This window comes from Caretta caretta, chromosome 4 (assembly GCF_965140235.1).
Source record: "Caretta caretta isolate rCarCar2 chromosome 4, rCarCar1.hap1, whole genome shotgun sequence".
Lineage (NCBI taxonomy): Eukaryota > Metazoa > Chordata > Testudines > Cheloniidae > Caretta > Caretta caretta.
Window position 1 is genome coordinate 98,521,894 of NC_134209.1, and position 25,676 is coordinate 98,547,569.

The 25,676-nt window shown below is 41.7% G+C and overlaps 1 protein-coding gene across 1 annotated transcript in view; it reads left to right on the top strand.

The window, feature by feature from the left end:
• Positions 1-25,676, top strand: part of DLC1 (DLC1 Rho GTPase activating protein) — a 366,209-nt gene that overhangs the window by 66,318 nt on the left and 274,215 nt on the right. The window contains exons 3-4 of the mRNA XM_048848188.2: positions 19,426-19,575; positions 24,625-24,765. Coding sequence (XP_048704145.2) covers positions 19,426-19,575; positions 24,625-24,765 — 291 coding nt within the window. The remainder of the gene's footprint in view (positions 1-19,425; positions 19,576-24,624; positions 24,766-25,676) is intronic.

A 25,676-nucleotide genomic window follows, 5' to 3' on the forward strand; every position in this document is an offset into this window, starting at 1 on the left:
GCAGATCTTGATTTTTTAAGTACAAATCCAACTGAGTTTCTATAAATTGGTCCATTGCCAGTCTATCCTGGAAGGTCTCAGTGGTATCCAGATATGCCAGGAACATGAGTCTCCACAGACCGTCTGCTAGTTCAGGTGGGAGTTATTGTTTCGCTCCCCTTCTAGCTCTTAGCTGGACCCTGGCCAGCTCGGATTGATGGCTAGCTCCAAACTGTATGTGTAACATTTGTCCCAGGTCCGGATAACTCTCTTTTCTAGGAGTAAGTTCTGCAGCACAATCAAAGCTGGGCCACCCAAGTTAGCTGCTAGTAACAGCCCTTTCTGTCCATGCTTCCAGCCAATTGTTTAACCTATAATATTGAACTGGGCCAAATAAGCCCCTCAGAGTTTTTCCTTCAAAGCTTTTGCGTTATTTGACTTGGGACCAGCCCAAATACTCCCTCTGGGCTGGTGTGTGTTATAAACAGGGTAGAAAACTATAGTAAATGTCCAGACTTAACCAAGTCCTCTGGGTGGCACAGTTCCTCATCCAGGTGGCTCCCTTCCTGTTATGCTCTGATGTACTCTAAAACAGATATCCCAAAACATGAGGAAAATGAAACAAGACAATAAACCAGCTAAGTCAGCAACAATCTGAATACAATGTAATGAAGTCCAAATGGCAGGTATGTAGCAGCAGGCCCTGAGTAACTAACTGCACACTCCCAGTGTGGTCAGTGACCCTTTGATTTCCTTCTATAGCAGGGTTCATAGCTCTGTAAGACCTTTGTGCAGCTCATCTCAGTTGACAAGTACCAGAAGGGCTAAAGCTTGCTTGGTCTCTGCCATTTTGTGGAAAAACCTCTGATCTATGGCAGTCAGATTGCTGGTCACCTCATCAATCCAACAGGCATCTCATCTCAGGCTGCAAACTATCTCAGCCATTTCAGGGACAATTCCAGTTCTTGGTTTCGGTCTTGTCTTAATTCCTTTTGTGACGTCTCCAGTTCCTCTTTTAGGTTTTGTTTTAAATCCTGCCGGCTATTTTTGATTTCTGCAAAGCACCTCCATTATTTTTTGGCATTTGGGTTCAACAGCACTATCAGCTCGTAGTCTCCCTTGGAAGCACAGGTTTAAATTCCACTGTTAACACCAATGTTGCTCCTTTTCAATCCGAGCAGCTAGTCAAAGTCTGGGGCCCTGTGGGTGTTCTAGTTGGGAGTATAAATTGGTGATAGGCATTTCTTTGCTGCAGTTTTGATTTACAAAGAATGTATAAAGTCTTGTGTCTCTGAATGCAGAGGGAATCAAATAGCAGGAAACAGCTTATTTTGCTCAGTCTCTTAAGCCTGCACCCCAACCCAGAAACCTCTCCTCAGGATTCTTTCTGGATCAACCACACACTTTCAGCTGCTCCTTCAGCTGGTCTCTCTACTCAGGCTCTTCTTAGTTTCTGTATGTTTCCCTCCCCACACATTCACATCTGCTCACAATACCCAGTCAAACCTCCCATACTCAGCAGGTGATAGTTTCTGTGGAGATTCTATTGGGCTTTGATTTAGGTGATGGAGTGCTCTACTTACTGCCAGGGTGGAACTTCCTCTTGATCACTCTGGGGAATAACTCGTGAGGTTAACACCCCTTCCCGCAGTTGCATACCACCTCTCCTGCTCTCTCTCTCTCCGGATCTGCAGCTCCTATCTCCAGGAACCACTGCTATCGCTTCATGACTTGGCCCTCTGGCAGGTCACCAAATGGTTTATACTCTCTTTTCCCCTTCTGGGGTATCAAAGGCTTTCCACCAGCAGACCTAGGTAGTCTTACCATTCACTGCTTTGTAGGGCCACTCCCCCAGTGGCTGGCAGGGGAACCCAGACCCACCCTCTACTCTGGATTCCAGCTCAGGGACCCTCTAACCAACAGTCAAGACTCTTCCCTTTCAGACCTTACTGCCTTTTCCTGAGTCCTGTCCTAGCCACCCCAGGTTTTCCAACCCAACCACATCTCCCTTCTCCAAGAGAATGACTGCTGATTTTCCCAGAAGCCCACCTCTACTGCTAATTTCCTGCCTTCATAATCCCAGCCCAGCTTGTTCCTCCTCAGCTGGGCTTCCTCATTCAAACAGGGGATTTCTTAGTCACCTGATTTACTTCAGCTGTGGCCTGTTGGGTTAATTAGCCCCCCTCTCAGTCTGCCTCAACCCTTTCAGGGCACATGTGAAGTGAACACCCCATCACAGATTGAAGAGGTTTTAACTCAACCCATGATGAGATTTACCTAGCCTGTGACAATATTCATATGTGTTTTTAATGGTAGTCTCAGCATAGATGCCAAGAAGTAAATATATGGTAGCTAAATAACATTGTCAATTTCATTGTAATCCAAGACAATGTACTGTAACCTCTTGCTGACCCTAGAGCAACACATCACTCAATACAATTCCTATTCTCTCTCTGTCCACTTTGACCTTACTTACCCAATCAGAGCCCACAGACCATTAAATCAGGGTGAGTCATAGTCCCCGTGGTATATATTTCACATAGTCATGTATACTTCCATATATATTCAGTTACATTTAATGAATTTAACACCATTCCTAGCAATATAATGTAAATAAACTACAACTTTAAGACTTTTATGAAATTGACAAATGTAAATTTTGTCAGCCTCCTGTATTTTTCCCCTTTCCCCTCATTTTCTTCCTCTAAAGCTTACTAGCTCTGGCGTTTTACCCTAAGAAATAGGGAACTACATACATTTTTTGTCTATTTTGTATTAATTGAAACACTCTTTTTATAGTATGTTGTTGTAAATAACAGTAAGGCTTTATCTAAACTCATGGCTGTGTGTAGACAACAGACATGGCATGCCCAGCTAGCACAGGTATAAATAACAGTGTAGATCGTGAGGCATGACTTAGGGTATGTCTACACTACAAAATTAAGTTGACCTAAATTAAGTCAGCATAGAGCCACGGAAGTAATTATATCACATGTGCATGTCTACACTTTTCTCCTTGTGTTGGTGGTGTGGGTCTTTACCAGGAGCGCTTGTGCTGATTGTTCTGTCAGTATGGGGATTTGTGGGATGGCTTCTGAAAGCCAGCAACACTCAATCTAAGAGACACAGTGTCTACACTAATACCTCATTGATCTAACTACATCAACATTGACTCTCATGGAGGTGGAGTTATTAAGTCAGTGTAGTGGGGAGCAGTTACATTGGCAGGAGCAAAATTTTAGTGTAGACACTTAAATAGTTAGGTTGACGTAAGCTGCCTTGCATCGGCCAAACTCTGTAGTATAGACCAGGCCTTAGGCAAATGGAATGAAGTGCCATACACACCTGAAACCTTAGGTTATATACTTTGGGTGGCGCTCTACATGGCCAAGCAGTGCTTCCTGGTTTTATGCTGCTATTTTTAACAGTGTAAAGTCCTGCTGCCTCCCTACTGCCAGAGCTTTTCTCTGCTGTAGCCATGGGCAGCAGGTAAACCCCCACTTTGGGAAGGCTAGCCCGCCAGCCCTGCCCCTTCCGCCCGAGGCTCCCCTCCACAATCAGAGGAGCGCCAGCTCGCCCACCCCCAGCCCCCTTGAGCCAGGCCCCTCAGCCCCAGCACCACGCTGAGCGCCAGGCCAGGCTGCTCCTGCTCTGCCAAGCCGCTCCCGCCGAGCCAAGCCAGGCCAGCCCCAGAGCCGGGCCAAGCCGCTTCCGCCCCCCCAGCCTGAGTGCTGGGCCAGGCCAGCCTCAGTGCCGGGCCGAGCTGCTCTCCCGCCCCCCACCCCCACCCCGGAGTGCTGGGCTGAGCCACCCCCTGCCCAAGTGCCCGTCAGAGCAGCTGTCCCCAGTGCCTGGCTGAGCTGCCTCACTCCCTCTCTAGACCCCTGGTGGAAATGGAGGGCCCAGCCCAGGCCTGAGAGCCAGCTGATCTAACCACTAGGCCTCCCAAGCCCTGTTACAAGAACCTATGTCAAAAGATCAATCTTGAATTGTGGGTTGTTTTATTTTGTTTGGAAAATGGTACAGAGTTAATATGGAAGAATTTTTTTCTTTTCCACGACCTGTTATAAAGTATGGTGAAGGTTTCCAGTATCTTGGCACCATTCTTCATTTTTGTTTTAGACCATTCTCCTTTGTCCCATTGCTGGAAGCAATCACAGGACATTTTACTCTCAACTAAGCACAAGTAACAAGTAGTTGATGTAGAAAAATACTATTCAATTGCTGGACCAAATATGTAAAGCCTGTTGCTTGCGGAGATATTTAGCCACAATCGGCTCAGGGCTGAGGTTTTTCTCAGACTTCAGTCTCCTAAATGTCTGTGCAACCTCATGCCAGCAGGCATTAAAATGCCTGGAGTTATCTCTACTGCCTCCAGCACATTCAGATCAGGTGAATAAGAGTGTACTTGGACTGTAGGGAACTTTCTGCAATTCTTCTTGAACACAGATTCTCATTACCAAAATGCTCAATGCTATCACCAGTAGTTAGCATTGGAGAGCTACCTTATTTGAACCTGTGTTCCATTCCTGGGAAACAATAGTACTTGGACAGTTAATCACTTCAAAAGAATTTAGTTTACGCTGCACATTGTGGTTGTAAGGACGAAATTGCAATTTATATATGAGATAAATAAAAACCACTTTAGACTTGAGCTTGTTATTTTCTTTCATAATTAACCTTACTTTCTCATATAATAAAGGACCTTCTGCATGTTAATCTGCATTCCAGGGCCTATCGTTTTCATGTGGCAAAGTAATGAATGAGCCTCTCTAATAGCTCACAGGACCTCAGAGAGAACTGTTCCAGATCTCTTGATGTTAAACAGCATTCACCCACCCTTTAGAATTGAGATTTTTTTTCTTGTTGGCATATTTCAGATTGCTCAGCAGTGTTAGTTCATAGTTCATGAGAAGAGCACAGCACTTGAGAACATTCATCTTTTCTTGTACTGAAGTCAAAGTCCCTCAAAAGCTCTCAGTGTGTTTGAACTAGATTACGCAGAAGATAAGAATAGGATATATAATTTTTTCATGAGTCTTATAACATTAGCAAATATCCCAATGAATAAAGTCAATAGGAGTTGCACCCATTTATGCCAGGGCTGAATTTGACTAAACAAATCCTCACGTATTTTCCCTTGAGCTGGAGAAAACTTGGAGGTTTGGCTTTGCACAGGTTCATACACCTGATCCAAAGCCCATTGAGGTAAATGGAAAGGCTTCTGTTGACTTTATTGATATAGATTCTTACCGCCCCATTTACTTTGAGTGTCTAGTTTGATAAATCCAAAAATTTGAAAATGAAATATAGCCATAACCATTAAGGATTCACCTGGTTTCATTTCAAAATCTTAACAAACCATTAACCTCATCCGGTTTGGTTGCAGAAACTATGAGCTGGGCCAGGCTTACATGTAACTGGGTGCAGGTTCATTCCATACATTCATAAATCTTAGCTGACCTTTTAACTAACCTGTTTGTGTTTGTAACAAGACCCAAAAGGAGCTGAGTTTGATGTTGCCATTCGCTGGTTTCATTGCAAAAATTTCACACAATTTTACCATTTTCCCTAGTGATGTGACTTGATCTGTTGGACTTAGCATGATACAAATGCAGAAGTCAGGAAATTATGTTATTTTTTTTTAATCTGGTTAATTATTTACAAAAAGGCCAGTTCTGTGGAATGCTGGCAATAATATAGAAATACAGAATGTGTCAAGTCTCACTTCTAGAGTCCTGCTCAATTGCTGTATTTCTTTCCAGCCTTATAATTAGTGCTCAGATTTCTGTCATAATACTCTCCTCAAAGTGTAAGTGTTTCCCTTCGTAACAAATAGAACTGGGGTCAACTAAAGGTCATAGCTTTTTTTTTTTTTTTTGCTTAGTTGGAAAGTATGGATGCAAGTGTGATGCCAGTTTACAACACAAGAGGAAGAAGGAAATCAGGAAGTTATTGGCCATTTAAAAGAAAGTTGCTTATACGTTCTGTTCTCATCAGTCTCTTTCACAACATGATGCTAGTGTTGTTTGATTTTATATTCTTACTACAGTCTTTGTCACAAGGCCATAGTAATAGAATTTTATTCATTCTACATTCTGTCACTGCAGAAGACTTGACATTTGCAGACTATTTTGTAATTGTCTGGCTACTACCTTTCCTCGCAAATTAGTCTGGCTTTAGCTAAAGCAGTGTAATAGATAGTCAATCAACAACAGAATGCTGAAGATAATACAATGTACAACTGTAAGAAATTCATAATCTTGGTACAGTACAGTTCTCAAAAGACAAAACATAGACAGCAAGCTTGCAAAAGTAAGGAACATTAGCCGACTGGGACAGACATAGCCAGACAGGTATATTATCTCTGTATTACATCATCTTCTCAATACTTCTCAGTAATAAAGGAGGTCATGTGTGGTTTCTACTGAAAGCTAAAGAAATAGCTGACTGTCATGGTTATTGTGAGATGTTTGCACAGCAAATAGTCTGAGATATGTAAATGTGGAAAATTGGCTGCAAAATTGTTGAAGTGAGCCTCGTCACCTGAGGCAAGGTGGGGTCTTAGGGCTAGCTCAATCAACATTCAGAGCAATGGATATCTGTGGAGGCAGCACCTGTTTACTGTCTGAACCAGCTGGAGACGCGTGCCTTTACAAAGACAAATGAACCACAGAAGAGTTCTCTGAAGAAGGGGCTCTCTGGGCTAACAGACAGTGGCCTGTAACAATATTAGAGCAGAAATAATGGCACAAGTTGTTATCCATTACATGCTAGTGGGGGTGTCTCATGAAAGGTGGATCCCAGCTTTCTGAACTGGACAAGTGCTGTAGTGATTGACGATTGAGGGAGAAATGCCTTATTAGATAGGAAAGTAACCTGTTAATGAGTATAGGCTTTATATTGCATTTCATGTTTTTCTTTTGCGTTTAACCTTATGTTTCCAATCCCTTATACTTGCTTTTATTTAAATCTCTATCTCAAGCTCTGTTAAACAAACTTCAGTCTGGTTTTATTACAGATATGTCTAAGAGTGGTAGCCATATTACCCTGTATCAGCAAAAACAACGAGGAGTTCTTGTGGCACCTTAGAGACAAACAAATTTATTTGGGCATAAGCTTCTAGCCCACGAAAGTTTATGCCCAAATACATTTGTTAGTCTCTAAGGTGCCACAAGGACTCCCCGTTGTTTTTGCAGATATGTCTAAGTGCTTTGTGCTAAGGAAAGTGGTGAACTGGGATGCAGAGGATTGGTTTACAGCGTGGATGCTCCGAAAGGAAAAGACTGGGCACTAAAGGAGGGTGTGTAAACTGCTAGCCTGCAAAGAAAAGGACTGAGGCTCGCGGAGCCTGGAGCAGAGCATGTGCGCTGCCAGCAGCTGGCAGAGTTCTGAGACTTTCTGCCTGGTGGCCACAGACAAGGCTGTCTCATGCTGTGAACAGGTGATAGTAATTTGTACTGGACACCTCTGGTAATGCCGAAAAGTGTCACAACCACTGTTATGAAAAGAAACAAAATAAGAACAACCAGAAATGGGCTAACAATTTACAACAAACAATATACTCAAGGAAGTTAGCCTCCCTTCTCCTTTGTGAATTGTCTGTGAACCAAGTGTGATAGAAATTTGCTAGCTTTGGTGAATGCATTTTTCCCAATATTTTTACCAGCTGTAGCTGTTACTGTTACTCATACACACAGCCTAACGAGTGGTAGGTACTATAGAACAAACAAATGATAAAATTCTGCTACAACATAATTAATTGCAAACTGATTTTATGCATGACATTGTGAGTGGGATCAACAAACAATAAGGGGCAGAGAGGGGACAGTGAAAAATGAGCTCTCTTTTTATAGGGCAGAATAAATGGCAAGATAAAGTATGCTCTCTCTGAATTTTCAATTGCCATCAAGCTATGCTAAGCAGAGCTTGGAAGGGTGTTGGCAAAGTTTGCTTTATTCACCTTTTCAACCCCTACAATCCTTGGGTAGCAAGGAGCTTCTCTGAGATGCATAGGCCTCCAGGAACCATTTCACCATCTGGGGATTGCCTGCCACATGCCTTTTTAAATCCATGCCTCTGACACACCCCTAAGTCAGGACTGGTGACTGAGGTGCAGAGGACCTGCTACAGTAGGGCAAAGCAGGGGGGACTAGGGCCAGGATCTGGTCCAGCATCTGTAGTTTGTGGAATGAGTTTCTAAAGTCCTTCAGAATCCATTATGTTGAAAGTTATGTGCTGTAAATGTAAAATAATTATCTTGTGTGTAAGATAAGCTATATCAATCACAATATTAACTTTGGTATTTGTTTTGTATCCTGTAGTCATATGAGTTAGTCCCACTTATCTGTATCAGTATTTCATGTATTGTAAGTACAATGCAATGAAGTAATCACAGTCTTTTCCATGTATGTCTGCCCACAGTAACATGGACTTACCTAATAAACAGTCCAGCTTGATTTGGTTTTCTATTTCAGTGGTGCTATGGTTTATAAGTAGCTGTTGGCTACAGTATGCCATGCTGAGACAATGTGGCCCTGTAATAATGATCCCTCAGAATTGTGTTTGTCATGGGCATTTGGCACAATATTGACTGATTACAATGTGATTCTAAAAACTGAATTCTCTAAAGAGCAACTTGTAAGGGGTTCGGTCACAGAGATCCCCTTGGGATGGTCACCTTATGTGCTGGAACTACCCCTGAGCACATTTTCCCTGTCAGCTTGGGACTCCAGAATCCTTGTTGAGCCAGACATGCTAGTCTGCTGCAACACAGACCCAGGTCTGGTCCACATCCCCAAAGCTGCAGACTTTAACCAAAAACTGCTCAGCGGGTCACCTATCTCCAGCACCCAGACACCCAGTTCCCAATGGGGTCCAAACCCCAAATAAATCCATTTTACTCTGTATAAAGCTTATACAGGGTAAACTCATAAATTGTCCTCCCTCTATAACACTGATAGAGAGAGATGCACAGCTGTTTGCTCCCCAGGTATTAATCACTTACTGTGGGTTAATTAATAAACAAAAGTGATTTTATTAAGTATAAAAAGTAGGATTTAAGTGGTTCCAAGTAATAACAAACAGAATAAAGTAAGTCACCAAGCAAAATAAAGCAAAAACACACAAGTCGAAGCCTAATACATTAAGAAACTGATACAGGTAATATCTCACCCTCAGAGATGTTCCAATAAACTTCTTTCACAGACTAGACTCCTTCCTAGTCTGGGCCCAATCCTTTCCCCAGTATAGTCCTTGTTAGTTCCAGGTCAGGTAGTAACTAGGGATTTTCTCATGACTGGCAGCCCGCTTTGTTCTGTTCCACCCCATTTTATAGCTTTGCCACAAGGCGGGAATCTTTTGTCTCTCTGGATCCCCACCCCTCCTTCTAAATGGAAAAGAACCAGGTTTAAGATGGATTCCACCATGCTTCCTGGGCTGTTTGGCTTGCAAGTAAACAGAGCCATTTACAACCAATTGTCCTAGTCAATGGGAGGCATCAAGATTTTAAACCATCATCAATGCCCCACACTTTCCATAATTACAGTAGGACGTCCGAGTTATACTTTATATTTCTAGCTTCAGATACAAGAATGATACATACATACAAATAGGATGAATACACTCAGTAGATTATAAGCTTTGTAATGGTACCTTACAAGGGACCTTTTGCATAAAGCATATTCCAGTTACATCATATTTACACTCATAAGCATATTTCCATAAAAAATTATGGAGTGCAACGTCACACAACATACTTTGTTTTGTCCTGGGGTTTTTTAAGTGATTTTCTATCTCATGGGCTACAAACTTTCTCTGTTAAAATAGCATATTTATTGGCACAGTTGTGATGACACAAATGTCTTGGTTGGTCACAGTGCAGGATAGCTAAATCAGAACTGACTGAGTCAGTGCACACACAAAAACAACAACAAAAAACCCATTCAGGGTGAACTTGTTCTGAGTTTTAGACAAAACCCCCTCAAAGAAGGGAGGTACCACAATGGGATTTGTGCATTAAGATTGAAAGGCTGGCAAATTTGTGAGTCAGTAAGTTTTTTAACACAAAATCAGATAAAGCTTAAGAGGTTCTGTCAGCAGAGGGTACCCTAATTGGTGAGATCTCCTCCCCCCCACCCCGTCCGAGGGGTGCAGAAGTGGGAAAGGAATGCTGTATCCATGGTAGTGCATTCCACCCACCCAGACCTTCCTGGAATCCTGAAGAAAACCACCAATGGGTACTTTTTGGGGTTCACCCTCCATGTGGTTTCCTAGTGCAGAAGAGGGAACAGCCACTATCCAAACCATGCTCTTCTGCAGTGGCAGTGACAATCCACATGGCTAGATGTCTCAGTTAGTATCCTGGGGAGTCATACAATAGTATGGCTTTTCCTAAGGTCAGATGTCCTGTGAGAGTTTCTGTGAGAATCTGTTCAGTTGTACCCTTTATCTTGTATTGAAAGGGTTTCACTATGTTGTACCTCAATCAAGTATTTTCTAATGCTTCTCTTTCTCTCCCAGATATCATCTCCTTAGAAGTTTAACTGGAATATTGAAAACACGTTTTGGAAACAGTTGTAGAACAGCCCAGTAAACTCTACTCGATTAGATGAACAATAGTCTGGGACTCAAAATATCTATACAGAGCATTTAAAACCAGTACTTCCCAGAAAAATATCTTGTTCGTTTTTGTCTTTCAGGTTTCAGTTTATAAATTAGGGAAATATTTTCCATGGCTAATTTGTTTTAAATATTGTTCAGTTAGATGGTTCAAGCTATTCTTAAGAAAAATACTATGATTTTTTTTAGCATCTGGACCTGAAGTCCTTTATGTGGGAGAAAATATAGGCAGTGCTATCATTTTCTCAGTATGTGGAAATGCTCTCCTTTGGAATCCATATACCATTTCCTCTCTCCTAAAAGGATGAAGAATATGGCCCCAGTATAGTAGTATGAGATATAATCTTCAGTGAGAGAGTCTCAGGCTTTTACCCAAGTTTATCTTAGCTGTACATTGCAGTGCAAAAAGATAAAAAATATGTATCTGATTTATATAACTGCTTGTAAAAAATCAACAGATAGTTTTGAAATAGGATATATTGCATTATCCTGAGCTCTTGCTGTCAGTTCAGATGAATGCCTTCACAGTTTATGAAAAGAGATTTAATACCTTTCCATTTTTGAACAGGATATTTTTTAGCAGCAAAAGACAAGGATGAGGAATTTAATGTCATATGAAATGTATAACACTAATGTAAGATTTTAGGCTCAGTCCAACTGGCTGCAGATCAAAGATACTCAGAGAAACTCAGCCAACTCTTTTCCTAAAAGGTCCCTTTCTTTTCTGAGTGAGCAAGCTGGTCTTTCCATCCCTACTGTAAGTCTGCCTCTGAAATCTAAGGTCTATTCTTTAATGAAACCATAAGCATCTAGCATTGCAGAAACCAACAGGATTTGACTTTTTTATACTTTTGACTCAACATGTCTGATTTGTGCAGTCAAGCCCACCGAATGGTGGTTAACTAGCCATTCGTAGATTCAGTTGTAAAAATGTAAGCATGCAATTTGTACAGTGGTGTAAAAAATATTATTTTTTAATATGCAAGTGAGCCTCTACAGTTTACAAATCTGGCCCTAAAAAAAATTTTTTTTTTCTTAAATGCAGGATTTCCCTGACAGCCAGTTTTAAAATACGAATCGGTCTTATGATGAGAAATTTTGAAAAAGCTCTACAACTTCATATTTATCTTCTACTTTCACTAGCACCTTATGGAATATTTTAATTCAAACACAACTACAATTATGAACAGAAATTAATGAAGTGCAATTTGTGATGTAAGATCCTTTTAACATTTATTATTGCGTTTGTTCACTTACTAATTTTCAATATTCAGCAGCTCACAGTAAGTTTCCCATTGCGTTATAAAAATTAGTGATGTTCTCCTATACGTAGCATTTTCTTTCTTTTTTTTTTTACTACATCGTGGATTGGTTTTGAAAAGAAATATTCTTTGGGAGAATTTTGAGAACAATTTAGTAAGAATGATCTTACTAAAACTAATCAAAGATCCATTTAGTCTGGAATCTTGGTTCTAACACCATATTCTTATGAGGGATGTATAAAATCCTTATAATGTACAGTACCTAAAGCATTATTATGGAAGGACTACCCAAGGTTCTATAATTAAGGTTGCAGCATTCCCAATAGCAAGTGTTCAAAAAGCATGAGGCAGCCCCCTGCCCAAATGAGATTGGCTTAAATATCATGAGGTTTTACAAAAAATACTTATTATTTTTTATTTGTTTACAGGTTTGAATCTCTAGAGTGTACTCACTTCACTTTGTTTGTTTGTTTTTGTTTTCTCTGCAATCATGAGGACTAGAAACGTTTTATTTTTTAAAATGAAGGCTGAGATTCTCATGCAATATCTTGATTCCAGCAGCTAAGTTTTAAGAAAAGCTCTAAATATCAGGAGACTCATGATAAAATTGAAAGAGTTGGTAACACTGACCTGGTTGTGTTGAGTTTTGCATGTGAAGCAGGCATTCCCCCCCCCACCCCCACCAAGCATATGTCTGCTCTTTGAGCTGGAGATGTGATTCCCAGCTCCAGGGAAAAGTACATTAAAAATGGAGCATAGCTTCAGCCGTGCAAAGTATGTACTCATCCAGGCTAGGCAGGTACTCGGGGCAGGTTAGTCCTCCTGCTGCTTACACTGACATGGCTGCATGCCAGCTCAATCAGAAGTAGCATCAGTATGTCTCCTCAAGCTGGAATTTACACCTCCATCTTAAAGTGTGGACATATCTAAAGAAAAACTATTGTGATTTTGGGTACAGAATTAATTTTCTGAGAATTTACAAGTAAATTAGTTAATTAATTTGGGTTAAAATTTAATTGAAAATGAGTCATTAAAAATTTGGCTCTTGGTGTCAGATTGTTTCCTAAATCTGAATTTATTTAACAGAATAATACAAATGCTCCAGCATTCCCCTGTGGTTAAAAACTCACTGAAATCTCATTTATAGGCTACATTTAAAGTCTTTTTCCCCCAGAGTTATGGGCCTTTTTCCCCATTATATTTATAACGGAAAGGTTTTTCTTTGCCGAGAATGACAAATATTCTAGTACTGAGATTCCATGAAGAATTGCCCTATTTCAAAATGGCTGTCATCTGCTATTGTTCTCAGTGGGACTGAGGCCACAGGCTGCTCTTAACAAAGATGGCTGCTAAATTCACTCTCAGTAGAAACAAAGGAGTGAGGATGTCTATTTTCAAAGATTCCTAAACTGAGGGCAGCTGTATCTTAGTCATGTGGAAACTTCAATGGGAGATAGCAGAGGACTTTACACACCAGCCTCTTCTGATGTATAAATCCTTCGTCATGAAAGTTAAAGGCAAAAATTGCCATTAATCCTAAATATTTATTTTAAAAGGTTCCCTGTGCACCAGATCTATTCAGTAGAAAGGGTAGGAAGGTGTAAACTAGTTAGGTGGGGGGGGGGCGGCAGGCCTTCGGCAGAGAGTGGGAAATTTGTGTGTGTGCGTGCACAGAGGAATGTGGGAGGCATAAGGAAGTGCAAAAGTGGGGTGTGTGGATATGTGTACACACAGAGGGAATGCAAGGAGTGCAGGAGAAAGGAGGAAATCTGTGTGTGGGGAAATGTGGGACACAGCGGAGTATATACTTCAGCTGTCTCTTTCTGCTCCAGTGAAGCAAAGCAGCTGTAGCAAACCCATCTTAACTGACTAGTATTTTCTGACTGCTCTGTACTTAGGGTTGCCAACTTTCTATGGGCACAAAACTGAACACCCTAGCCTCGCCTCTTCCCCAAGGCCCCACCCCTGCTCACTACATTCGCCCTCCCTCAGTGGCTCGCTCTCCTCCAACCTCACTCACTTTCACTGGGCTGGGGCAGGGGGTTGGGTTGCGGGAGGGGGTGAGGGCTCTTGGGTGCATCTGGGGATGAGGGGTTTGGGGGGGCAGGAAGGGGCTCCAGGCTTGGGGGTTGGGCTGAGGAATTCAGAATGTGGGAGTGGGCTGCAGGTTGAGGTGCAGTGGGGGTGAGGGCTCTGGGGTGCTGGAGGGGGCTCCAGGTTTGGGGGGATCAGGGCTGGGGGGTTGGGGTGCAGGAGGGGATACTGACTCTGGGGTGGGCTGGGATGAGGGGTTTGGGGTGCAGGAGGGGCTTTGGGGGGGCTCATGACTGGGGTAGGGGGTTTGGGCTAGGGTGGGGCCATGGGCTTACCTCAGGTGGCTCCTAGTCAGCGGTGCAATGGTGCTAAAGCAGGCTGCCTGTCTGTCCTGGCTCCATGCTGTGCCCTGGAGGTGGCCAGCAGGTCCGGCTCCTAGATGAGGGGCGGGGGGCAGGAGGCTCCGTGATGCACGCTGCTCTCACCCACAGGCACCGCCCCCCAGCTCCCATTGGCCAGTTCCCAGCCAATGGGAGCCAGGGGCCAGGAGGGGGGCAGCGAGTGGAGCCGCGTGGCCCCAATGCGTAGGAGCTGGACCTGCTGGCTGCTTCCAGGGCACAGAGCAATGCCCCAGGACAGGTAGGGACTAGTCTGCCTTAGTGCTGCAGCACCTCTGACTGGACCTTTAACCACCGGGGCCACCAGGGTCCCTTTTCAAACAGGTGTTCTGGTCAAAAACCGAACACCTGGTCACCCTATGAAGAGTTGCTTGGTGTCTGGTTTTAGACCAGAATACCCGGTCGAAACGGGACCGTGGCGGCTTCAGTCAGCACTGCTGACTGGGCCATAAAAAGTCTGGTTGGCACCACAGCAGGGCAGAGAGGCTCCCTGCCCGACTCCTCGTGGCTCCCAGGAAGTGGCCGGCATGTCCCTCCAGCTCCTAGGGGGCTCCATGCGTTGCTCTCGGCCTGATCGCTGGCTCCACAGCTCCCATTGGGCAGGAACCACAGACAATGGGAACTGCATGAGTGGTGTCTGGAGGTGGGGGCAGTGCGCAGAGCCCCCTGGCTGCCTCTCAACCTTGGAACCAGAAGGACATGTCACTGCTTCCCAGGAGCCACCTGAGGTAAGCGCTGCCCAGAGCCCACACCCCAAACTCCTTCCCACACCCCAGCCCCCTGCCCCAGCCCAGAGTCCCCTGCCCCACCCCAGAGCCCCCTTGTGCACCCTGAACCCCTCATTTCTGGTCCCACCCAGGAGCCTTCACCCCCAACCCACACCCCATACCCCTCCCCAACACCCTGCCTCAGCCAAGAGCCCCCTCCCACACTCCAAACCCCTCAGCCGCCCGCCAGAACCCCCTTCTGCACCCCAAACCCTTCATCCCTGGCCCAACCCCAGAGCCCACACCCCCAGCTGGAGCCCACACCAACCTCTGCCCCAGCATAGTGACAATGAGCGAGAGAGTGAGGGTGGGGGAGAGTGAGTCATGGGAGGCGGGGGTGGAGTGAGCAGGGGCATGGCCTCATAGGAAAGGGGCAGGGTAAGGGTGTTCAGTTTTCTGCAATTAGAAATTTGGCAACCCTATTTGTTCTGCTCCACAGCAGACGGATATATATATATATATATATATATATAAAAGTAAAAATAAAATATTAAAAGTTATTCAATATTTTCAAGTCTTTAAAAATATCCCAGGGTAATATTCCCTTTTGGGTTTCATGTTTACTTCTTCATGTATGGAATTTTAAATTTGAAAAATCAGGGAAATTCCCAGGAGAAAACTTCATTAAGGTTGAGAGCACATATCATGGTAAAATACATTAAAGGGCTATTGCAGTTATCCCAAACCCAAGCATTGTAAACACGGGAAATTCAAAATTAAGATTACACTTAAAAGAAATCCAAATGTATTAAGCTATGTAAATGCACAGATAAATAACCCTGTAGTGACACAGAATAGAGTGTTTAGTGGTGGGAAAAGAAAATGTGTCTTTAAAAATCAATTTAATGTAATCTGGGACCACACACTGAAATGCCTTAGTCATAATTGTATGGTTATTGCACGGTTTCACTACATGGCAGCGTTAGGGGGCCTTTTCATACTTGAGCATGTTTGGATTTCTTTTAAGTGTAACCTTATCTCTGAATTTCCTAGGCTTCTAATGTTTGGTTTGGGGGTATTTGCAACATCTGATGGTTTGGGGATAAATACAGTGTGTTTAGCCTATATTTCTGATATATATGCTCATACTTAATTCTTAACATTGTTTTTGGTTACACCAGCTAAGATAAAACTTAAAAGGACTATAAATTGTAATACATCATGACCTAAATTGTTCTCTTTCTGGAGTCAGGGAGGAATTTTGACACATTGTAAAATAAGTTCCCTGACAAAAACCATGTTAAGTCTTACGTAAACTTTAGAACACATATCACTAGTTTAACTGATTAAGGCAGGTGTCCTGTGGCGGGTGGTAAAAGAAGTATATGGCATGTAGTTAGACAGCTTCATAATGCAAACACACAAGCGGGCCAAATTAAGATGCACAGACAACCTTAATTCTAGCATCTTCTAACTTTGGAGAGCTTGACTTTGTAGCCTTCATTTTTTTTAATTGTAATATACCTGACAGCTACTGGATATTACAATCATCTTGAAAATAATTTGAAATTGAGAAAAGATCTAGAGGGTGGTGGGTGAGGGGAAGTATTGTCACTTCAAAAGAAAAGAAATGGATTGTTGATGTCTTGCTAACTTCAGATAAAATCACAAGTTGCTAACAAAATCTCAGAATATACACGAGGGAGATATGGAGAAGACAAATAAGCCGTAAAAGGCTTGGATAATATCAAGGCTAAAATTGTTTAAACATACACTGAATAAATATTATTAGAGGATTCATCTATCTTAATGGATTTCCAACTCAATAATAGCTTTTTTTATGGTATACTTTAATTTTTGTTGGTATAATTTTTAGGCTTTTGTGAAAGAGACAGAAAGCAATGATAGATATATACAATCAGTCATGTTCAAGTGTAGTGCAAATGGAAAAGTCTGTTTGTTTTAAAAAAAAAAAAACAAATGAAAAACTTGTTTGTATTTAAAAACTTGTTTTTAAAACAAACAAACGAAAAACTCCTCATCTAGGATGCAAAAAGAAAAGGAGTACTTGTGGCACCTTAGAGACTAACCAATTTATTTGAGCATAAGCTTTCGTGAGCTACAGCTCACTTCATCAGATCCGATTCATTGCATCCGATGAAGTGAGCTGTAGCTCACGAAAGCTTATGCTCAAATAAATTGGTTAGTCTCTAAGGTGCCACAAGTACTCCTTTTCTTTTTGCGAATACAGACTAACATGGCTGTTACTCTGAAACCTGTCATCTAAGATGCTGTTCTGACTCCCATTCACAGGAGTACTGCAATAATACAGTACTTACAGGCCTAAATATATTTTTGTTTTGAAAAGGGACCTAAACCCAAACCCTCATCCCCTGCATCAAGCCTAATTATCCTTTCTGGATAATAATAATTAGGCTTATTATAACCATAATAATGCTTTGCCACCTCTTAATTATAAGTGATTCCTCTCCACCATTATCAATCCACTTCATGAAAAGCCAGCCTAAGGATTTTGGGGAGAATTTGTAAGAGGATTGTTTGGGATAAACTCCAAATCTAACTGATTCATTGTACGTAAAACCTCTAGGTGTGTGCATGATAATTAATGCTTTCCCAACCCCCACCACTCCTCACCTCTTGCTGCAGAAATACAGCTCATTTGCTTTTTCCTTTCGAGTTTCATGATTGTTTGATATTGGTTTACATTTTCAGTGCTAAGATTCCAAGGAAGAGGAATACAAATGTATTTTAAAATAATCAGGGGATCTTGTGGGATGCAGGCTTTTCTGGGCCCCATAGAGTGGTTCTGCTTCTGTGGCAACTGTGCTCCCCTCTTTAGGCAGGGGAGTTGACTAGTGAATCAGCTTAGTCATAGCAATACCAGTCATGCACAATCCCAATCACCCACACAATGTTATGGTGGAGCTGCCGGGGAGCCACATGGTATGTGGAGGACTCCTTGCCTCCCTGTGCAGCAAAGCCTGACCTGTTCCAGTGCTTTCTGCATCTATGGAGGTTGGAGACACTATTTGTCTCCTAATGTACCAACTACAATGAAGAAACTCAGAAGTTTTAGCTGCAAGGGTTCAACTTAGTAAAATTCTACCGTTATCATGGCTTGCCATGGGGCTCTCCACTAAAGCTGTACATTTAACGTTCACTCTAAACTCTGCTCATGTTCCCCAGGAGGCTCTCACAGCTCAGGGATCCCTTCAGCAAGTCTGGCCAGAATTTTAAATTGTAACAAAAACTGAAACAAGAACCTGGGTTTGCTTCTCATATGAAAGTCTTACTCAGCTGTCCCATTGACTAGTTAACACTCTACAGGGGTGCTGGTTTGTATTTATGCTTCTTTAATGCCCAACAAAACATTCACTGATTAGTCTCCATCTCCAATAGTTGAGAATATATAGGGCTTATTTTCCCAAGAGCTACAGGGGAGTTTAGCACCATAACTCCTTTACCTTCCGTGAACATCATCAGATAATATTTTTCATAATATTTTAAGGACTTAATCCAGCCCTTGGGTGCCTGTTATTGGAATCCAAAGCAAGTACAGAAGCACCGGGCTCATGTGTGGTTTGTCTGTGCCTATGCTGGTTTGGGGGTTCACTCTCCAAGCTTCTTTTAAAGGAGGAATTATAACTCTTCTCTTTCCATCCCCCAACAAAGGAATGTGTGAGAGATTCTGGGATGGGAAGCATATGGAGTTTCCTGTCCCCTGTGCAGGCATCTATATATACAGCCTGTATTTTATTACAGGACAGGGAGATTTCATGTATAGCAAGATTTTACAGCCAAGACAAAAACTCTTCAAACAATTGGTTTTCTAAATGCATTGGTAAGTCCCTAAGGTACAGCTGCAGCATTAATGGGTGCCACTGTCAAAGGACTTTCAGAAACAGCTGAAAAATGGGTTTCTGTGGATTTTTTCCCATTTCTGTCACACATTCAAAAATATGCCACTTATATTTGTACATATTTTACTTTGTTCATCACAAGGAAAGAGAACCTTACTTCAAATAAAACTAATTAACTGTGGGGGTAGGGGTTTGGGAAAGGAGGATAAGTTTAGATAGCCCTTCTGAATAGGAGATTACTCTTGAACTGGAGAAATCCCCACAGTGCATTTATGTCAAAAGTATTGTACATGTTCTTTCCTCACACATTCCAGTACAAGATAGATATTAACTATGTGTACCAAATGCTTAACTGGCAGTAAGTCAACCTTTTCTGAGTGAACAGCCCATTGATAATACAAAAATTTTTTCTTTTTTCCCTCAAAAAATGAGAGTTTGCTGCCTATTATTCAATGACTTTTTGTCAAATTAGGGAACAGAGAGCTTTTTATTCTTTCCATGAAGTGCCCTTTCAGATTCAGTAATTGTATGTTCTGTTCCTCAGGAAATGAGAGAAGATCGAGATCGGTCACGATTGGACTCCATGGTGCTGCTAATTATGAAACTGGACCAGCTAGATCAGGATATTGAAAATGCTCTCAGTATAGGCTCTTCACCATCCAGCACCCCAACATACAAACGGAGGCATATACCTGTGAGCCTGTTTGCTAACTCTTTCTTTTTATTCAAATTAGATTTATTTTGTTTCATTAATTCATTTCTCTTCCTTTCTATGTCTCTCTCATTTCTTTGATCAGCCTAGCACTTGCAGCTTGTACTTTTCTGTGAAAAGAGAGCTGATATGTGGGAGAATTATGAAAATATCCCAGATGAAAGAATGGGAGAACAGCAAAATTCAAAAGGTGTCAGGCTGTTTCTATTACCTCTTATTGCTAAGAAAAATTAAAGTGGAGTTAGAATCAGAGTAATGTTAGCCTGTGAATATATGCACATTCCACTTGATTTGCAACAGCTAGAGTTGAAAATGTAATTAGTTACAGTTTGTTTTGTTCCCAGTTGTGGGGTCCAGAAATTTTTCAGCAGGGAGCCACTTCTGGACCACTTTTGAAATCCTCCTCTGTTAGAATAATATTCCAGCATAATCCACAATTTTTATTTAGCTAGAGAGTCTTTTGCAGAGAACAGTGTGAAAGAGGATAGAGCAGTTCACTAACTAATGAATAAATTGTTATTTTAAAAGATTTGTTTAAACAAGTAGATGTGAGGAATATGACCAACTTTTCAAGTGGCTTGTTTGGGATGTCATAATGCAGGCTTTCTGCTCATCTGAACCATCCCTACTGCAGCCATTTTGCAATAAAAATAAGCAATCTTAAAGAAACATGTTCATTTTATCCAGTGTTTGGAATAAAGCTTTTTTCTAACAAAGTCATCTTCATTATTTCCATACAGTCCAGTTAGTAATGTGTAGGGAAAAAAACAGCTTTCTATTTTTGTCTGAATCTTAGCATGGTGGCCAGTTGAAGAGTATGTAGTTAATAATATAATACAATTCATGTTTGTATTCTGTTACTTAGCAAAAAGTTTGACAGCATATTACAGTTAAGCCACTTAAAATATAGAGGTGTTGAAATACCCCCAAATTATAAATATTTGCTTATCTCTCAGTAGGGGCCGCCATAATGTTCACTATTTGAAATAATAATAATGCTTATTGAAATACTCAACCTGGGATTTTTTAACTCATTCTTAGAAGAAACCAAATCCAAACAGAAAAAGAAAGTACAACACAAAACAACATAGCTACTACATATCTCTGAAATCTTTAATAGAAATGTTTTCAGTTTGAATGAGAGAATTTTGAAGATTTTGACTGGCTGTTAAGTGTCTCCTGATGTCATTTTTCTTTTTAATTTTATTTCTCTTGTTGAAATTACATTGCACTCAAATCTTCAAATTGCATAGAAAGTACTCTCAAATTCACTTATGCTCAAAGGTGCAATTCATCCCTGTGCAAAGGACCTGCCCAAAGTTCATGCACCCACTCAAATCCCACTTAAGCCATAGGAAAGTGGGTTTAAGCAGTACATGAGCTTTTGTGCAGGCTCCCTCTGTGCATGGATGAATTTCACCCATGATGCTCAATCCCACTCCCCATGCAGACACTGTCATAAAATCCCATTAACAATAATGGAATCAAAGTGGAGTCCAAAACTCCCATTTAAATTAGTGAGTGTAGAAATAGGGCCCCAAACTATCAAAAAAAATTACACTCTGTTCCCTTTAAATATAGCTGGCTCATGAATTTTCAAGGAGTTTTAACTGTATGGAAAATTTGAAGGGACATTAATAAGTCATTTTTGAGCTAAAAGGAGACAGAAATAAAAGTCCAAATCAAGGTAATTTTTAATTCATTGTAACTGAAAAAAAAGCATGGTGTATGTTCTTCAAACTTTGCGTAAACTTTCTCCTCTGCTTTCAGAGTCAATCAGGGAATTCTGCAAGACCACTTTTGCAGGCCAAAGTTGCAGTCTATTAAGACTTTATAATGGCAACTGGTTGAAAACTTAACTATTGGCAGGCTGCCTGTTCTCCATAAAATCTTGTATCAGTGGGATTGCTTAGAGGGGGAAAAAGATGAGGGATGGAAATTAAGAAGTGTTATCTAGAATATTCTGAAAACAGGAAAATGTTTAATTCATTTCAGATATAAAGTATGTGTTGTCTTGACAATATAGATTTCAAGGCCAGAAGGCACCATTGTGATCGTGTGGTCTGACCTCCTGTATAACACAGCCCACTGAATTTCCCAAAAGTAATTCCTAGAGCATATGTTTCAGAAAAACATCCAATCTTGATTTAAAAATTGTTAGTGAGGAAGACTCCATTATGACCTTTGATAAATTGTTCCAATGGTTAATGACCTTCATTGTTAAAAATTTACACCTTATTTCCAGTCTGAATTTGTCTAGCTTCAACTTCCAGCCATTGGATAATGTTATATTTTTCTCTGCTAGACTGAAGAGCCCACTATTAAATATATGCTCCTCATGCAGATGTCGAACAGAGATGTCACTGGAATAACTGTTTAAGGCCAATGTTGTTTCTTATCTTCATAACCTTTTCAAACTGCTTTATTTTAATCTTTTAATCTTTTAGGGACAACTTGAGTGCTTAGATATCACATGTGTAACTTTCACTGATTTCCTTTAGACTGGAATTTGCATGTCATAGAAGAGAATCTGGCCCTTAGTGTTCCATGGGTCTCAGGGGTTCTCATTATAGTGGGTTTAATATATGATATGATAATGAGCTATCCATAATATCTATCATCCTGCTTTGAATTCTACAGCTGACAGTTGTGGGGAGCCTGTTGGAAGGCAGCATGTAGAAAGCCCCAAATGACGACATGGTATACTTCTGCTAGCCAAGAAAAGAACATGAGGCAATGGGAGCACCTAGTGAGCTTTCCAGAGGTGGCTAAGTGTGCTCATTCTAGTATGGCCTTGTAACAAGCTCTTTATAGGCCTAGCAGTGCACCTGTTGGTACCTGAAAATAATTATGCAATGATAGATATGAAATTCAGAATGCATACAACATTGTCACAGGGTGGCTGGCCCCTTTAAGAGGGAACAGGGTCCAGGGCACCTGTGACTCATCAGCTGCTTCCCAATTGGGCTTAGGAGTAGGCATCTGTGCCATATAAATGGACAGAGGCTGAGAGAGTGGGGAATCAGGAGGAAAGGGGCAGGTGAGAGCTGGCTGGGAGAGACAGAAAAGAGCAGGTGAGAGTTTCCTGAAAAGGGAAGGAGAGAAACAGGAGCAGTAAAGCACAGCTGAAAAAAAGCCATTGGGAAGAACAAAAAGTGAAGGAGGTTGCTAGTGAGGACTGGTCAGAGTTGGGGAATCCCTACTGAGTTACAGGCAGGCTTGTGCAGAGGCCCCTAGGAACAAAGGGAAGAACCAGCCTGATTCAGAGAAGCTGAGCCCAGAACAAGAGGGTTAATGATAGAGGCTGGATCTCACAGACTGCGAGGCCTGCGTGAATGGAACACTGCGGGAGGCTCTTATGCAGCAAGCCTAAATGGAGGTCTGTGGGAAGCTGACCCCAGGAGGTAGGTCCTGGAGGGAAGTTCTGTGAACAGGGGCAGGACTCACAGATGGAGAGCCTTCTCACAGGAGATGTGACTTGGGGCTACTGCAGAAGTGGCATGGGAGAGAAGCAAATCTGGAAATCTTAGGTGGATGGCCCAGAGCAGGGGTTCTCAACCTTCTTCTTTCTGAGGCCCCCCTACATGCTATAGAAACTCCATGCCCCACCTCTGCCACAACAACAATTTTTCTATACATTAAAAGCCAGGGCTGGCATTAGGGGGTAGCAAGCAAGGCAACTGGGGCCCTCACAAAACTAAGTTGCTCAGGCTTTGGGTGGCAGGGTTCGGGGCCCTAGGCTTCAGCCCTATGTGGCAGGGCTTCAGCTTTCTGCCCAGTGAGTCTAAGGCCAGCCCTGCTTGGCGGACCACCTGAAACCTGATTGCGTCCCCTCAGGGGGCCCCGGACTCCTGGTTGATAGCTGCTGGCCTAGAGGGTGGAGCCCTGGAAAAAGGATAAAAAGGAGAATTAATTGGAGATGGACTCTTGGGAGGGAGAGCTGGAAATGGCATCCAGGGCGGGGGCATGGAAAACTGCTGTTAACCTGAAACACATTACTATACACACCCAAGTGCAGTATAATATGGTGCAGCCCATTTGTCTTAGATGAGTGAAAGCTTGATCCTGCACTTAGATACACTCACTCATAGTTATCAAATTGACTCACCCGCATATGTGTCTAGAAGAACAGTAACTAATTTTACAATATAATTAGTGATAACGCTTGCCTTCAGAATGAAAAGCATTAGCTGAGCCTTTAGAGGGAGACAAAATATGAAATACTGGATTATTAGCATTATTCTGATACTGTTTACATCTTATCACTGATTTCCTATGAACCTTGGTGCCTGTGAGTATTGTGCAAATTTTATAAGAATCTTATTTCCAAAGCAATTATTATGTTTACATTGTCTCAACTAGATGTTACATGGTATTTTTTAAAGGATGTGTTTATTTCCTCAATACACTATTTTTGTTACATTCTTAAAATGTGAATATAACCTCTGGCCTAAAAAGTTAAGGCATCTTAACCAAAGAGTACATTTGGCAAATGCATCCCATACTAATATAACTCCAAAATAACAAGAAGCTGCGCCTTTGAATTGCACAAACTGCTAAATGATGATGTCACCTCAGCTGTATAACGATTTACAGATGTTCACTGAGCTTGCAAATGCTTCCAGAGACAGAAGGTGGGCGCAAAACCCAAGATACACAGGAAACACTAAACATAAGAAAATAATGCCAGACTTCTGCAACTGTTAGATGATTTTTTTTTAACTTTACACCCTCCCATTTAGGGGAATAATAGCTTTGATGTTAGTGGTGATTTATAATTTCAGCACAGCAGCTAATGCAAACCACCGTCACTGAGAAGAAGGAAAGTGAATGAGTGCACATCTAAGGAAGGAGAGAGAACAAGGGGATGTTTGCTGTTACCTTACAGAATTAAAAATATATTATATTTGGATGTGCCTAAATAAACACTTTGTTATTTAGTGTTATTTATATTGTGTAAATAACATAGTACCCTGCATTAAACAGTTCCATTTTAACATGTACTAAAGAGATTTGTACCGTTTGTGACAGGATTTGGAATCTGGCTCGGAAAGTGGAGCAGGCGTCATCTCAATAAGTCACTCCCAAACACACTTGCCTCCTGATATCCATGCTGGTGCCCTGGCATCTCCATGTCCAATGGCTGGCTCTGGAGCTAAACCCAAGGCTGGGGTGAGTTTAGAACAATGCTAATCTTATCATATGCCCTAATTATTGGAGAGAACGGATAGAGTTGATATGCCACATGTCATACAGGCTGTGGAGCAGTATACAGTCCCTATCAATGTATTGAAAGCTTTGAAGTTGTCATAGGTTTCCCTTAACATGTTTTCTAAAATGCAGGATGCATCTCAAAATGCACGTTGTGGCGTAGAATTCTTAGATAAACTAGAGCTTTGGTATTTAATCTGGGACTATGTGCTGATAATTGTTACAAGTTTGGCTTTCATGTAAAAAGACAAACCATAATGGAGACACAGTGTTTGACTTTGGAAGATAAGATTTACAGCAACTGTAAGGAATATCTTTCTGTGCGATTCAGATTGTGATAGCATACGTTTACATAGTGTTTGTAGAAACTCAAGATAGACAAGGGAGCTCACTCATTGGAGTGGCTGTCATCACAGGTCATAATGTGATATGGTGGTACAACGTTCCATCACCTCGTAGTAACAGGACGTCAGCAAGGAGAAATGAATGAAGGGGACTCGCAGAGAATAAAATGATCTGAAATGATTTGTGTGTGCAATGTGCAAAGCAATCCTTAGTGTTCCCTGCCCCCATTTCTCCCTAGCTGGAGAATCTGTACTGATGCATATACAGACAAGAATGAGAGAGTCTAAGGGAGCGTACCCTGGCTAGTCTCAGATACCTGATGCAATTTCCTGTAATTTAGATGACTGACATTTCAGAAAAGAGATTTTTTTGCAAAATCCCTGTTAAATATTATTTGCCTTTCTCCCCAAAACATGGTGAGGTGGTGATATCAAGAGGTCTTCTTCCTCTCTACCCCTCAGAGTGACAGGGATCTGCTGAAGGCACAGACTTACATTTAGATGACGACAGATGGATAAGGGCCTCAG